Here is a 12203-nt window from a genome sequence, read left to right on the forward strand (position 1 = left end):
AAAACTTTATTTACAAAACCAGGTTTTAGCTTAGGGGTCATAGTTTGCCAACCTCTGGTCTTGCTTTAAAGTTTCCACCCTGCTCTATTTCCTTGTGTTTTTTTTTTCCCAAATCATTATTTTTTTTTTAAAAAAGGCACACTTTGCCAGATTACTAAGACTTCTGACTCCTCGTCTCCCCTAGGTTACCCTCTACGCTGGCTTTAACCTGCTTGTCCAGGCTCTCGCTCTTCTTTCAAGCAGCTTTGGCTATTTTCATTGGTTTCTCAAAACCTTGACATACTGACTGAATAAAAAGTCACAAGTATCCTTTTAGTGAATCTTCATCTTTTACTCAAAAGGTAATGCCCAGCCCCCACCTCACTCTCTATCCAGTCCAAGCCAGAGGGAGTGGTTGACGTGGCATCATGTTCAGTTCTCTGTATCTTCTTGGTTTGTCTGTAGTGGCTTTCGTGGTGATTTTAGTCTCTATGTTCCATGCTAATGCCTCCAGGCCGATCCTTCTCCTGAACTCCATTTCCACAAGCTGCCTCCTAGGGTTTTCCACTCGGATAGCACACAGGCATCCAACACGTAACATGCCTAAAACACCACACAGGCGATCTGCTCTTCTTCTGTACTGCCCACATCAGCGGGCGGGTCCACCATCCGCCCACCCAGTTTCTCTACACAGAACACCAATGTAATCCTCGCCTCCCTTGGTCATTGATTGCACATAATCAATGACCAATTCCTTCTTTTCTTCACCCCAAACATCTTTTGAATCAGTGTACTTCTTTCCATTTCACTGAAATTACCCTTCAGGCCACCGGGGCCACCTTCTGACAAGATCTCAACAACAGCTAGGTTTCTCAGGTTCCAGTCTTGTCCTAAATTTAATATTCATTCTCTACGCTGTAGTTAATAAAATCAGATTTCATTATTCCATTTCTTTGGCTGAAAGACTTCCTTTCCTTGGTCCCCGCCTCCTTCTGAGTAGTTAGAACTCCTGAACACAGCGTGCAAGACCTTTCAAGATCATTATTTCCTCTGCCCGGAGACCTGCTCTCACTCCCCAGCCCACATCCTTCCACACGCAGCTCCATGGCCTCAGGAAGCTCCGTGAAGGGTAATCTAGTTCCCTGCTGTATCTTCAGCATCATGTGGCCCCAAGCCGGGGTACAATATATTTGCTGAATGAAGAAAAGAGTGACTTTAGTTCCTAAGGATTGTGAGATCTGAACAAGTCAGAACAATGTCTTAAAAGCACATTAGAAACACCGACTGGTTTGCCTTTATCACCTTTACCCTACTTTTAGGTACGATGCCACTCCTTGGTTTTGTTTTTACTACAATATGGATTTTTAAATGCTCAGTTGGTTGAGCGCCATCCCATGCACTAAAAGGTCACCAGTTCGATTCCCTGGCATGTGTTTGGGTTGTGGGCTCTATCCCAAGGTGGGGGCATGCAGGAAGGCAGCCAATCGATGTCTCTCTCTCTCTCTCTCTCAAATAAAACATATTTTAAAAATGTTCTTGATTAATTGGACATTAAGCAATCCACACAATTATAAAAAGCATTAAGACAAATTATATGAAAGACTATAATTTTACAAAGGAAAAGTCCTTGTTTATGAAGACTTACAATTCAGAATTCATCAACGAAAAGATAAATGTTATGAAAATTTACCTCATATGAAGCGAACACTTCTGCATGACAAAGGACACCATAAACAAAGTTAAAAGATAAACCAAAACCTGGGATTAAATATCTGCGACACGCCTAACAAAGAGTTAATAAGCTGAATAAACTAAAGTGAAAAAGGAAAAGTTAAGCAACTCGACAGAACAAAATGGGCAAGAGAAATAAATAAGCAGATAGCAAAAGAAGAAATACAAATGGTCAAGAAATGTATATAAAGATCATCAATCTAACTAGCAATTAGGGAAATGCAAATTAAAACAATAAAAATGGAGTCGTTTTGAGCTGTCCGACAAAATTCATATTTTTCATTTTGCTGGACGGCTTTGTTTATGTGAGGAGCAGGAACAGGGGACATAAACCCGCTCCTGCTGATGAAGTAGAGAGTGTGAAAGCCACTTACAAGGCAATTTGGCAGCAGCTATTGAAATTAAAAATTAAAAAACCCCTTGACCCAGCAATTTCACTTCTAAAAATCTGTCCAAAAGAAATATTTGTACATTTACAAAAAGATTTATATGCAGATATACACAGATAGAGAAATACACAGATTCACTACAGATTTCTCTCTATACTAACAGCAAAAGTAAGAAACAATTGAATTATATTTTTTTCCCTTTAATTCTCATGCTAGGATGTTTTTGTTGATTTTGAGAGAGAGAGAGAGAGAGAGAGAGAGAAGAGAGAGAGAGAGAGAGATATCAGTTGCCTCCCGTACATGCCCGAACCTAGGTATGTGCCCTGACAAGGAATTGAACTTGCAACCTCTGGGTGTATGGAACAACGGCTCCAATCAACTCAGCTACCCAGCTAGGGTCAACTAAGTTATTACTAATGTAGTACTGGTAACATTAACTAGTGTACCCGTATTTCTATTAAAAAGAATGAGAGACGCCTACAGGTATTGGCATGAGAAAAACCCTCTTGGGTATACTCTTTGGCAGAATCCATTTTGGAACGTACCTATCCCATTTAAGTTTTAAAACATAGCTACGCATGTAAGTTCACTGAAGGAGGAGAGAGATGCACACCGAGTTGCTGACAGTGATCAACTCGTTGACAACGAGAATGTCGTATCCGTGCACGACCATTGATGACAACCCTCCCACCAATGCAGAGGCTCTCACCGTGAGCCCGGGGTGACAGGAGGCCCACTTCTGAAGAGGCACTCCGCAAGGCCCATGTCTACCCTCGAAGCTCGAGGAGGCAGCTAACGGCGGTGGGTGCAAAAGGAGGGGGGCTTCTAGTGCCAGCCTGCATGGCCCGAGTTCCCTCCCCTTCTACAGCTCACTCAAAAAGTGCGAGAACCCCCATGCTCCTTGTCAACGATCAGGGAGCTACTGGGGTCCTCTGCTTGTGAGCGCACAACATGGACTTCCCTAGAAGGGGGCTGACCACGCTCCAAATTCCGTGGAGAGTCAAAGGCTCAGACCCACCTGGCTCTCTCCCCTGAAGGAGGATCCAGTAGTAACCTGGTCCCCCCAGGCCCCCCAAATCACCTCTACCAGGAATATATTCTCATGCTCCGGGACTCCGAGTGCCCCTCTGTGTTCCGTTATCTGGATCCTTTTTGGGAAGTGCTCATGAGACCTTGTAATTTTGTCTCTCTCTTTCTTTCGTTCTTTTAACTGCTTTCCCTCTCTCTTCCTAGTTCTGTTACTCTCATTTTATTTAATTTCTATTTTTCACTATGTTTTTGGAGAACACAACAGTATCATCTTCCTGCTAGAACTTTAAAACATACATTTTCCAATATTTCCTTATTTTCACTTGGTAATCTCCAGACTTAGCCCAATCCTACCATCCGTCCTACTCATTCTGATGCTTAGTTTTCATTCATTTCTGTGCTTCTCTTATACTCCTAGGCACATTCCTACTTTTTGACCCTTTGCAGTTGGATTCTTTCCTTTGTATTTTCTCTCTCTCTCTCTCCCTCATTACTGTTTCCATCTTTCTAATTTCTGAATAACCTCAATTTAATTGTGCTTTCTTCTGTACTATCGCCCATCTCCAAATCCTATATAATAAGAGAGGAATATGCTAATTATCGACCGCATAACGACTGGATCACAGATCTGCAGGAGGGTGGGGCAGCGAACTACAAGTGGGTGGCGGAGAGCTACAGGAGGGGGCAGGGCAGCAAGCTCTGAGAGGAGGGAGGGGGGCGGGGAGAGCTACAGGAGGGCGGGGCAGCGGGCAGAGAGCTACAGGAGGGCGGCAGCGACCTACTGGCGCACACGTTCGTGCGTAGGGCTACTAGTATTTTAATAAAAAGCCTGTTTTAGGTACATCTTCCTGACACATCCCCGAAGGACAAACACAACGCTCTCTACTTACAGGTGAGATGTACCGCTCCTGCAGGAGTTACACAGTGGCATTCCTCCAGGCTCACAAAGGTGCATTCTGAGGCTTCAAGTCAGGGTTGTGCCCTCCACCATCCAATACCCACGCGGGCGTCCCCAGAGAGCAGGCGGATGAAGGAGGGCGTGCGGGACACACACCACCCACAGAGCAAGGGACCGCAGGGGCCCAGCCCCGCTAAAAACTCACCCCGCAGGCATGTCACGATGGGGCAACTGCGAGGTCTCGCCTGCCTCTCCCCGTCTCTGTCTCTGACACTAACCCGGCAGCACAGGGAAGGGGGTGTGCACCGCGGGGAGAGGGATCCTCTGCCACCCGCTTCCACGGCCCAGCAGCAGGGCCCTTCCCGCAGGGAGGACAGGGGAGGGGAGGACAGGGAGGACAGGGGAGGGGAGGACAGGGAGGACAGGGGAGGGGAGGACAGGGAGGACAGGGAGGACAGGGAGGACGGGGAGGACAGGGAAGGGGAGGACAGGGAAGGGGAGGACAGGGAGGACAGGGGAGGGGAGGACAGGGAGGACAGGGAAGGGGAGGACAGGGAGGACAGGGGAGGGTAAAGACAGGGAGGACAGGGAAGGGGAGGACAGGGAGGACAGGGGAGGGTAAAGACAGGGAGGACAGGGAAGGGGAGGACAGGGAGGACAGGGAAGGGTAAAGACAGCGGGTGCAGCTCCAGGGGATGCTTCCCGTGTCACCCACGTCTTGCAACCGAGGAGCCTGGGAAGACCCGGTCTCCCGGGCCGTTGTTATGAAAACACTGCTCAGAGGCCCGTTCACAGGGCCCTGAACGCCGTGGCGAGGATCACCGTCACCGGGGATTCGGAAACGGGGTGGAGACCGGCACGGGGCACGGCAGCCTGGCGACCCTGCCCTTCCCCCGGACGGTAACCAGCTCAGGGAAAAGAGCAGACAGAATCCCTCAGCCCTCGCACATCTTGCAATCAATCTAATCTACCGGGATCTGATTTGGGGGGGCGGGGGGGGGGGGGAGGCGGGGCAGGTAGCTACGCACTCGCCGTACCTTCTCAGCCCGTGCCCCGCACACCCGTGCTCTCTGGCTCAGCGGCGCCTACCTCCCTCGTTGTCCTTGCTGTCCGTGCACAGGGTCTCCATGGCCACGTCGCAGCCCGCTCCTCGCCAGCCTGGCTGGCAGACGCAGTGCCAGCCGTTCTGGTCCAGCGTGCACCTGCCGTTGCTGTTGCAGAGCCCGGGGCAGCCCTCTGTCAAAGAGACGAAGAAGGAGAGGGCCCGGGGGTTGAGCACGGAGGGTTTCCGCAGTCCGGGCGCACAGATAAGGGACACTGAGTGGGAACAGGCCTTGGCCAACAGCACAGAGACTGTAATTGCACACGGATAGGAACAGCAACCTTGTCCACGGAATCTCATTCGCATCCAAGTGGCATCTTTGATCGGCCTGACCCGGAGACACCACTTACCTGGGCAGGGCCGGAATATATGCGACGGCCCACTACGTAGCTGCGGGCCAGACAAAATCAACTTCCCTTTGTCCCCCCCTGTAGCAAAGCAACAGGGCCGATGGGAGGACGGCACGGCGTGCCAAAGCATCTCCGCACGACAATTTCGGAACCCCCGGCCTAGATTTGTTTTTGAATCTGTTGTGAACAGACACTCGGCCGCTCCTTAGGACGTGCCTGCTCGGAGCGCCTTGTCGCTTTAAAAAAAACCCCCTCTCAAATTCAACAGCACGGAAGCGGGCACGAGGAGGCTCTGCGCGGTGCCAGCGCGAGAAGGTCCATTTTATCTGGCCCCAGAGTTGCCGTGTATTCATGTGAAATTACAGTGCGTCAAGTTCACTGCACAAAGTATAGGCCGGTGTCGGTGGCTATACTTTATGCCCGGAGGACATTCCTCGTCACAGGAGAAGCACAGCCCGGGGAGGAGAAGCGGCTCAGCGTCTATTCTAACAAACATCGGGGTTCAGGCTGCATACGGATGGGACAGGACCGACAGGATTTCCAACTCAATGTGGCAGCTGTGCAGATCTGAGTACTGAGGACGGACGAAATGAAATACCAGAAGGACCACAATAAAACATCGATAGACTGAACAAAAACACGGTAGTGACGTGCTTCAAGACAGAGCGCGGAGAGTGATGTCTGGTGACAGTCTCCCTAAGGCTTTTGTGCTGTTACCTTTATATCCTATCTTGTCTGCTTTTATGGGCGAGGAGGGAAAATGTGGGAAACGATTAAAATAATTTAATATATCCAAAAGCTATCATTGTTTCAGTCTAACATGACATTAAAAAAAAAAAAAAAAGAACCATTTTTGTCACTTTCGGATGATGGTCTCTGGCATGCGGCCACCGTGATCTGCTCATGAGGATGACCCCCAGGGAGGCCCTGGGCTCGGAGCTATGGGTTTGACAGGACACTGACAGAAACAAGGATCTAAATGCTCGGACACGGGGAGAATAACTGGTGATAGGTACATCAGACCTCTCTGGACAGAATTATTTGTAATTTGGTATAAAATATGTACGAGTAAAAAATACTTGCTCTAACAATTGGGTTTGTTGTACAGCTTCTTAAAATCAGCATGCTACTCTTGGGCTGGGGACAATACGTGAGGGGACGCTGTGTTTAAGGATGTTTATTTTAGGTCCGTATGAAAAGAATTGTTCACAGGGTGGCTTCCCCTCCTCCAGTGCGAAACTGCAAAGTATCTCAAAGAGACCTTCTGCCTCCCAAGATTAGCGTTAACAGAAGGCTCTTCGGACAGTCCTGGCGGGATGTGGGAAAATCACTCTTCCGGACATCATCGGGTCAAGATGAGATGAATTCTGCTGCTTCTTTCCTTTCAGACAATTATTGCCTGCATTTCTAGACTGTTCAATACCTAAGAGGTGAACTTTCTTTATGGATGCCTTTGTTTAGTTTAGTTTTGTTTGTGTTTTTTTTGTTTGTTTTTTTTTTAAAGGGAAAGGAAGGCTGAAGTGCAGCGCTGACTGGGTGTAACAGGGGTTATTATATGAAAGCCTGGATACTTCCATGAGTCTTTTCATATTCTAATGAAAAGCACGAACAAGGACTAGAAAATAGGTAATCTGAGGAGAAAGGGAGAGGGAATTTTCTCTTCGGGAAAAGTGGTTTTCACCTATTTCTATGATAACTGAAGACATGGGAATCTGCTGTTTTCTGCTCCGCGGTGTCACTCTTTATTTTATAGAACCCACGATATTTTAGAGTTTTTAAGGTAATAACAAAGCAGATTATGATACTGCATGTATTTTGATACATTTAGAAAAAGCCAAAGAAGTTTTCCCATGTAAGTATAAATGGGATTCCTCTCAACATATGTTAACCAAAATCTTTAGATTGGCAATTTCTTTTTCTGCGATAAGAGAGTGGGCCGTTGCGAACTTTAATTTAGAATTTAAAGCTCATTAGCTGAATTGCCAATAATGAAAATCTTAAAACAGAAACAAAAGATAATAAGTAAACAGAAAACAGCAAATGCACTGTTATCTTCAGTGTTTTTTGTTTTGGATTCCAGTGAAGGCCTTTCACATAGGAATGAAATCTGTGATAACCCAAAATTATAAAAATGAGACACAGACATTTAAGTCTCACTACTGAAAATCCAAGGCATTTCACATCATTAAGCCTCACTCATTATTCACAAAAAACTATGCATGAAAACCAACCTATTTTCATGGCTAGTGCAATCGGATACATGGTTCTATAGATAGATATGGAGAAACGTGAACAAAGAGCAAGCATACAGTACCTTTAACTATCTTATCCAAATAGTGAGCTGGAGGAATTAAAAAGGAGAAAAGAACAGACAGACATTTCAGAAGTGTCACATGGGACAAGGAAATTTTCAGAATTTACATGCAAATCGAGTCGCTGCGGCTGACACGAGACTCACATCACATGACAGATGCACCTCGGAGCTTCTCAAAACGCAACCGATTCATGTGTGAGCCCACGCGGTCACGGCTGCAGGGGACACCCAGCATTTGCAAGCAGCATGTGCAGGTCAGCGGCCACCCCCTTCCCAGGCCGCTCAGAACATGCCCCTCACCCCGAGAATGGATACAAGCGGCCTCCATTCTTTGGTGCTAGAGAATTTTGGAAATTTATAACGATGAGATCTACAAATAATCAAACTTAAATTTTGTGTTTCTTTTTGGGGGAGGGGGAGGTTTGAGAAAACCCTTCTGTGTTTTAAAGGTCCGTTTTGAACAGAGTAGTTGCACAAGGGTTCCTCCACAGGGGGAGGGGGGAGACCCCCGCCTGGGAGGGACCGTTTCTGCGGCTCTGAGCTGGCGTTCCCCACCTGAGACAAACCCACACGAGTCCTGCTTTGCGCACCTTCTCCCTCCAGTTACCTGCGTATTTACAAACTGTCAAACTATCATGGTTAATCAACAAGCAAAAAATAAAAATAAATTGAGAATCCTTGAGCAAATGGAGCAGATGTAATCTATTATCAGAAAGGTAGGTTGTGTAGAACATGATTGCTCAGTAGCCTCAACTCCATGGCAGGTGGGCAGTAATGCGCCACCTGGACGGCCCATGGGGAAATGTTCTGAGACCCCGTTTCTTCGCAGGATTCTCAGGGGAGCGGGCTCCGTTTCCCACATAGGCTTTGCAGAAACAGCTGGGACGGAGACTGTCTTTTCCATCGCTGTCCACCGACTCTCGCATGAGGTTACAATTAGCCCGCACCTTTCTCTCGAAGAGGCACGGATATCTCTCTCCCTTCAACGTAGAGATCCAGCACATTCTTCTTTAAAAAATATGTATTTCTTTATTGATTTCAGAGAGGAAGGGAGAGGGAGAGAGAGCTAGAATCATCCATGATGAGAGAGAATCACTGATCAGCTGCCTCCTGCACGCCCCCTACTGGGGATCGAGCCTGCAACCCAGGCATGTGCCCTTGGCCAGAATCAAACCCAGGACACCTTCAGTCTGCAGGCCGATGCTCTATCCATTGAGCCAAACCGGCTAGGGCCAACATATTCTTTTTTTTTTTTTTAAAAATATATTTTATTGATTTTTCACAGAGAGGAAGGGAGAAGGATAGAGAGCTAGAAACATCGATGAGAGAGAGACATCGACCAGCTGCCTCCTGCACACCCCCCACTGGGGGATGTGCCCGCAACCAATGTACATGCCCTTGACTGGAATCGAACCTGGGACCTTCCAGTCCACAGACTGATGCTCTATCCACTGAGCCAAACCAGTTTCGGCAACATCTTACCTTATAATAGAGAAACATGCAAATTGACCGCACCTCCGCTATGCCCATGATTGGGCCTGCCAGAGGCTGGGGGCGGGACTCCGGGTGGCCCATCCGGCCGTTGGGAAGACCAAGATGGCTGCGCCCAATCCTGTAAGTTCCGGGGATCCACATGGCGATCGCCACCCGGGGGGCGTGTCCGGCCTAGCCCGGCGCTCCCCGGGTGTCCGCATGGCGATCGCCACCCGGGGGGGCGTGTCCTGGCCGAGCCCGGCGCTCCCCGGGTGTCCGCATGGCGATCGCCACCCGGGGGGCGTGTCCGGGTCGAGCCCGGCGCTCCCCAGGTGTCCGCATGGCGATCGCCACCCGGGGGGCGTGTCCGGGCCGAGCCCCGCGCTCCGTGGGTGTCAGCAGGGTGTCAGCATGGTGATCGCCACCCGGGGGGGCGTGTCCGGGCTGAGCCCGGCGCTCCGTGGGTGTCCCGGGGGCGATCGCCACCCGGGGGGCGTGTCCGGGCCGAGTCCGGCGCTCCCCGGGTGTCCGCATGGCGATCGCCACCCGGGGGGTGTGTCCGGGCCGAGTCCGGCGCTCCCCGGGTGTCCGCATGGCCATCGCCACCCGGGGGGCGTGTCCGGGCTGAGCCCGGCGCTCCGTGGGTGTCCCGGGGCGATCGCCACCCGGGGGGCGTGTCCGGGCTGAGCCCGGCGCTCCGTGGGTGTCCGCATGGATCGCCACCCGGGGGGCGTGTCCGGTCCGAGCCCCGCGCTCCGTGGGTGTCAGCAGGGTGTCAGCATGGTGATCGCCACCCGGGGGGCGTGTCCGGGCCGAGCCCGGCGCTCCCCGGGTGTCCGCATGGATCGCCACCCGGGGGGCGTGTCCGGTCCGAGCCCCGCGCTCCGTGGGTGTCAGCCGGGTGTCAGCATGGTGATCGCCACCCGGGGGGCGTGTCCGGGCCGAGCCCGGCGCTCCGTGGGTGTCCCGGGGGCGATCGCCACCCGGGGGGCGTGTCCGGGCCGAGTCCGGCGCTCCCCGGGTGTCCGCATGGCGATCGCCACCCGGGGGGCGTGTCCGGGCCGAGCCCGGCGCTCCCCGGGTGTCCCGGGGGCGATCGCCACCCGGGGGGCGTGTCCGGGCCGAGCCCGGCGCTCCCCGGGTGTCCGCACGGCGATCGCCACCCGGGGGGCGTCTCCAGGCCGGGCCCGGCGCTCCGTGGGTGTCCGCATGGCGATCGCCACCCGGGGGGCGTGTCCGGGCCGAGCCCGGCCCTCCGTGGGTGTCCCGGGGGCGATCGCCACGCGGGGGGGCGTGTCTGGGCCGAGCCCGGCGCTCCCTGGGTGTCAGCATGGCGATCGCCACCCGGGGGGGCGTGTCCGGCCTAGCCCGGCGCTCCCTGGGTGTCTGCCTTGACAAAAGCTTTCCACATCTCTGTTTATTCTTTTGAATCCATAAAACGACCTTAAAAAAAGCATCGGGGCCAGCTAAGAAAGAATGCACTTTCTGGCCAGAGCATGCAGGATTCTTTTGCCCAACAGGTTAAAGGGAGCAGAGATGGCACAGTGGGAATGGCCCTGGTGCCCTATGAGGAGACCGGGGGAATGGGGTTGCCGAAATTCCCTAAGCCTCTTGCCACCTTCTCCTTTGCAAACCACACCATCCAGATCCACCAGGACTGGAGGCAACTGGGAATCACAGCCGTGATTTGGGACATGGTAAGCAAATCTTGAGGGGCCTCTGAAAACATCTGCAATTGATTATAAGACTGGTCTTTATTTAAAAAGAAATAAAAGAACAGCTTTGTTGAGATATAACCCATATACTGTACATGTCACCTAAAGTGTACAATGAACTGGTTTTTTAAAGTAAATTCAGAGTGGTACAACCATCACCATGCTCAATTTTTAAATATCTTCATGACCCATCCCCTCCAAAAAAAACTTCTACCCACTGGAATCACTTTCCTGATCATCTTCCCCAAAATAGATTGCACTTTAAAGGTGGGTAAAGGAAAGTTGAGGGAAGTTAAAACACTGCACAAAGGATATTGTAAGATGACAAAGCCCAAAGTGAAGATCATGTGTTTTCTTTAAAATATATATATATTTTTAAAATTTCAGAAAGGGAGAGGGAGAGAGAGATAGAAACATCAATGATAAGAATCACTGATCAGCCGAAACTGGTTTGGCTCAGTGGATAGAGCGTCGGTCTGTGGACTGGAAGGTCCCAGGTTCGATTCCGGTTAAGGGCATGTACATTGGTTGAGGGCACATACCCCGGTGGGGGGTGTGCAGGAAGCAGCTGGTCGATGTTTCTCTCTCATCGATGTTTCTAGCTCTCTATCCCTCTCCCTTCCTCTCCGTGAAAAATCAATAAAATATATTAAAAAAAAAAAAAAAAGAATCACTGATCAGCTGCCGCCCACAGGCCCCTTACTGGGGATTGAGCCCGAAACCCAGGCATGTGTGCCCCTGATCAGAATCAAACCTGGACTCTTCAGTCCACAGGCCGATGCTCTCTCCATTAAGCCAAACTGACCAGGGCCATGTGTTTTCTTCAAGTTCTGCGTGGTTGTAATGGTCCCCAAATCTATACTAATAAAAGGGTAATATGCTAATTAGAGTGGTTGTCTTCTGGACATCTTTCCAGACAAAGCCGCAGTGGCTACAGAGGCCAAGGCTCAGGCAGCCATAACCACCTGCAGTGGCAGCAGCATTGGGGTTATGGGGGTGGTGCCTCCAGAGGGAGGCCAGACGGGGGGCCAAGGCACAGGCAGTTTGGGGTGATCAGGCTGATAGGGGAGGGCAAGGTAGGGGCAATCAGGCTGGCAGGAGATCAAGGTAGGGGCGAGCAGGCAGGCAGGCAGTGGGGTTAGGGACAATCAGGCAGGCAGGCAGGTGAGTGGTTAGGAGCCAGCGGTTCCAGATTGTGAGAGGGATGTCCGACTGCTGGAAGT

At 50.8% G+C, this 12203-nt stretch overlaps 1 protein-coding gene across 9 annotated transcripts in view; it reads right to left on the reverse strand.

Moving 5' to 3' along the window:
• Positions 1–12203, reverse strand: part of TENM3 (teneurin transmembrane protein 3) — a 439075-nt gene that overhangs the window by 66431 nt on the left and 360441 nt on the right. For 8 of the 9 annotated variants that reach the window (XM_054720168.1, XM_054720165.1, XM_054720166.1 and 5 more), the window contains one exon: positions 5116–5262. In XM_054720168.1, the coding sequence (XP_054576143.1) occupies positions 5116–5262 (147 nt within the window). Of the gene's footprint in view, positions 1–5115; positions 5263–7792; positions 7820–12203 lie in introns of all 9 variants that reach the window. The other variant, XM_054720164.1, reaches the window with a different exon arrangement.

This window comes from Eptesicus fuscus, chromosome 8 (assembly GCF_027574615.1).
Source record: "Eptesicus fuscus isolate TK198812 chromosome 8, DD_ASM_mEF_20220401, whole genome shotgun sequence".
NCBI classification, from domain to species: Eukaryota; Metazoa; Chordata; class Mammalia; order Chiroptera; family Vespertilionidae; genus Eptesicus; species Eptesicus fuscus.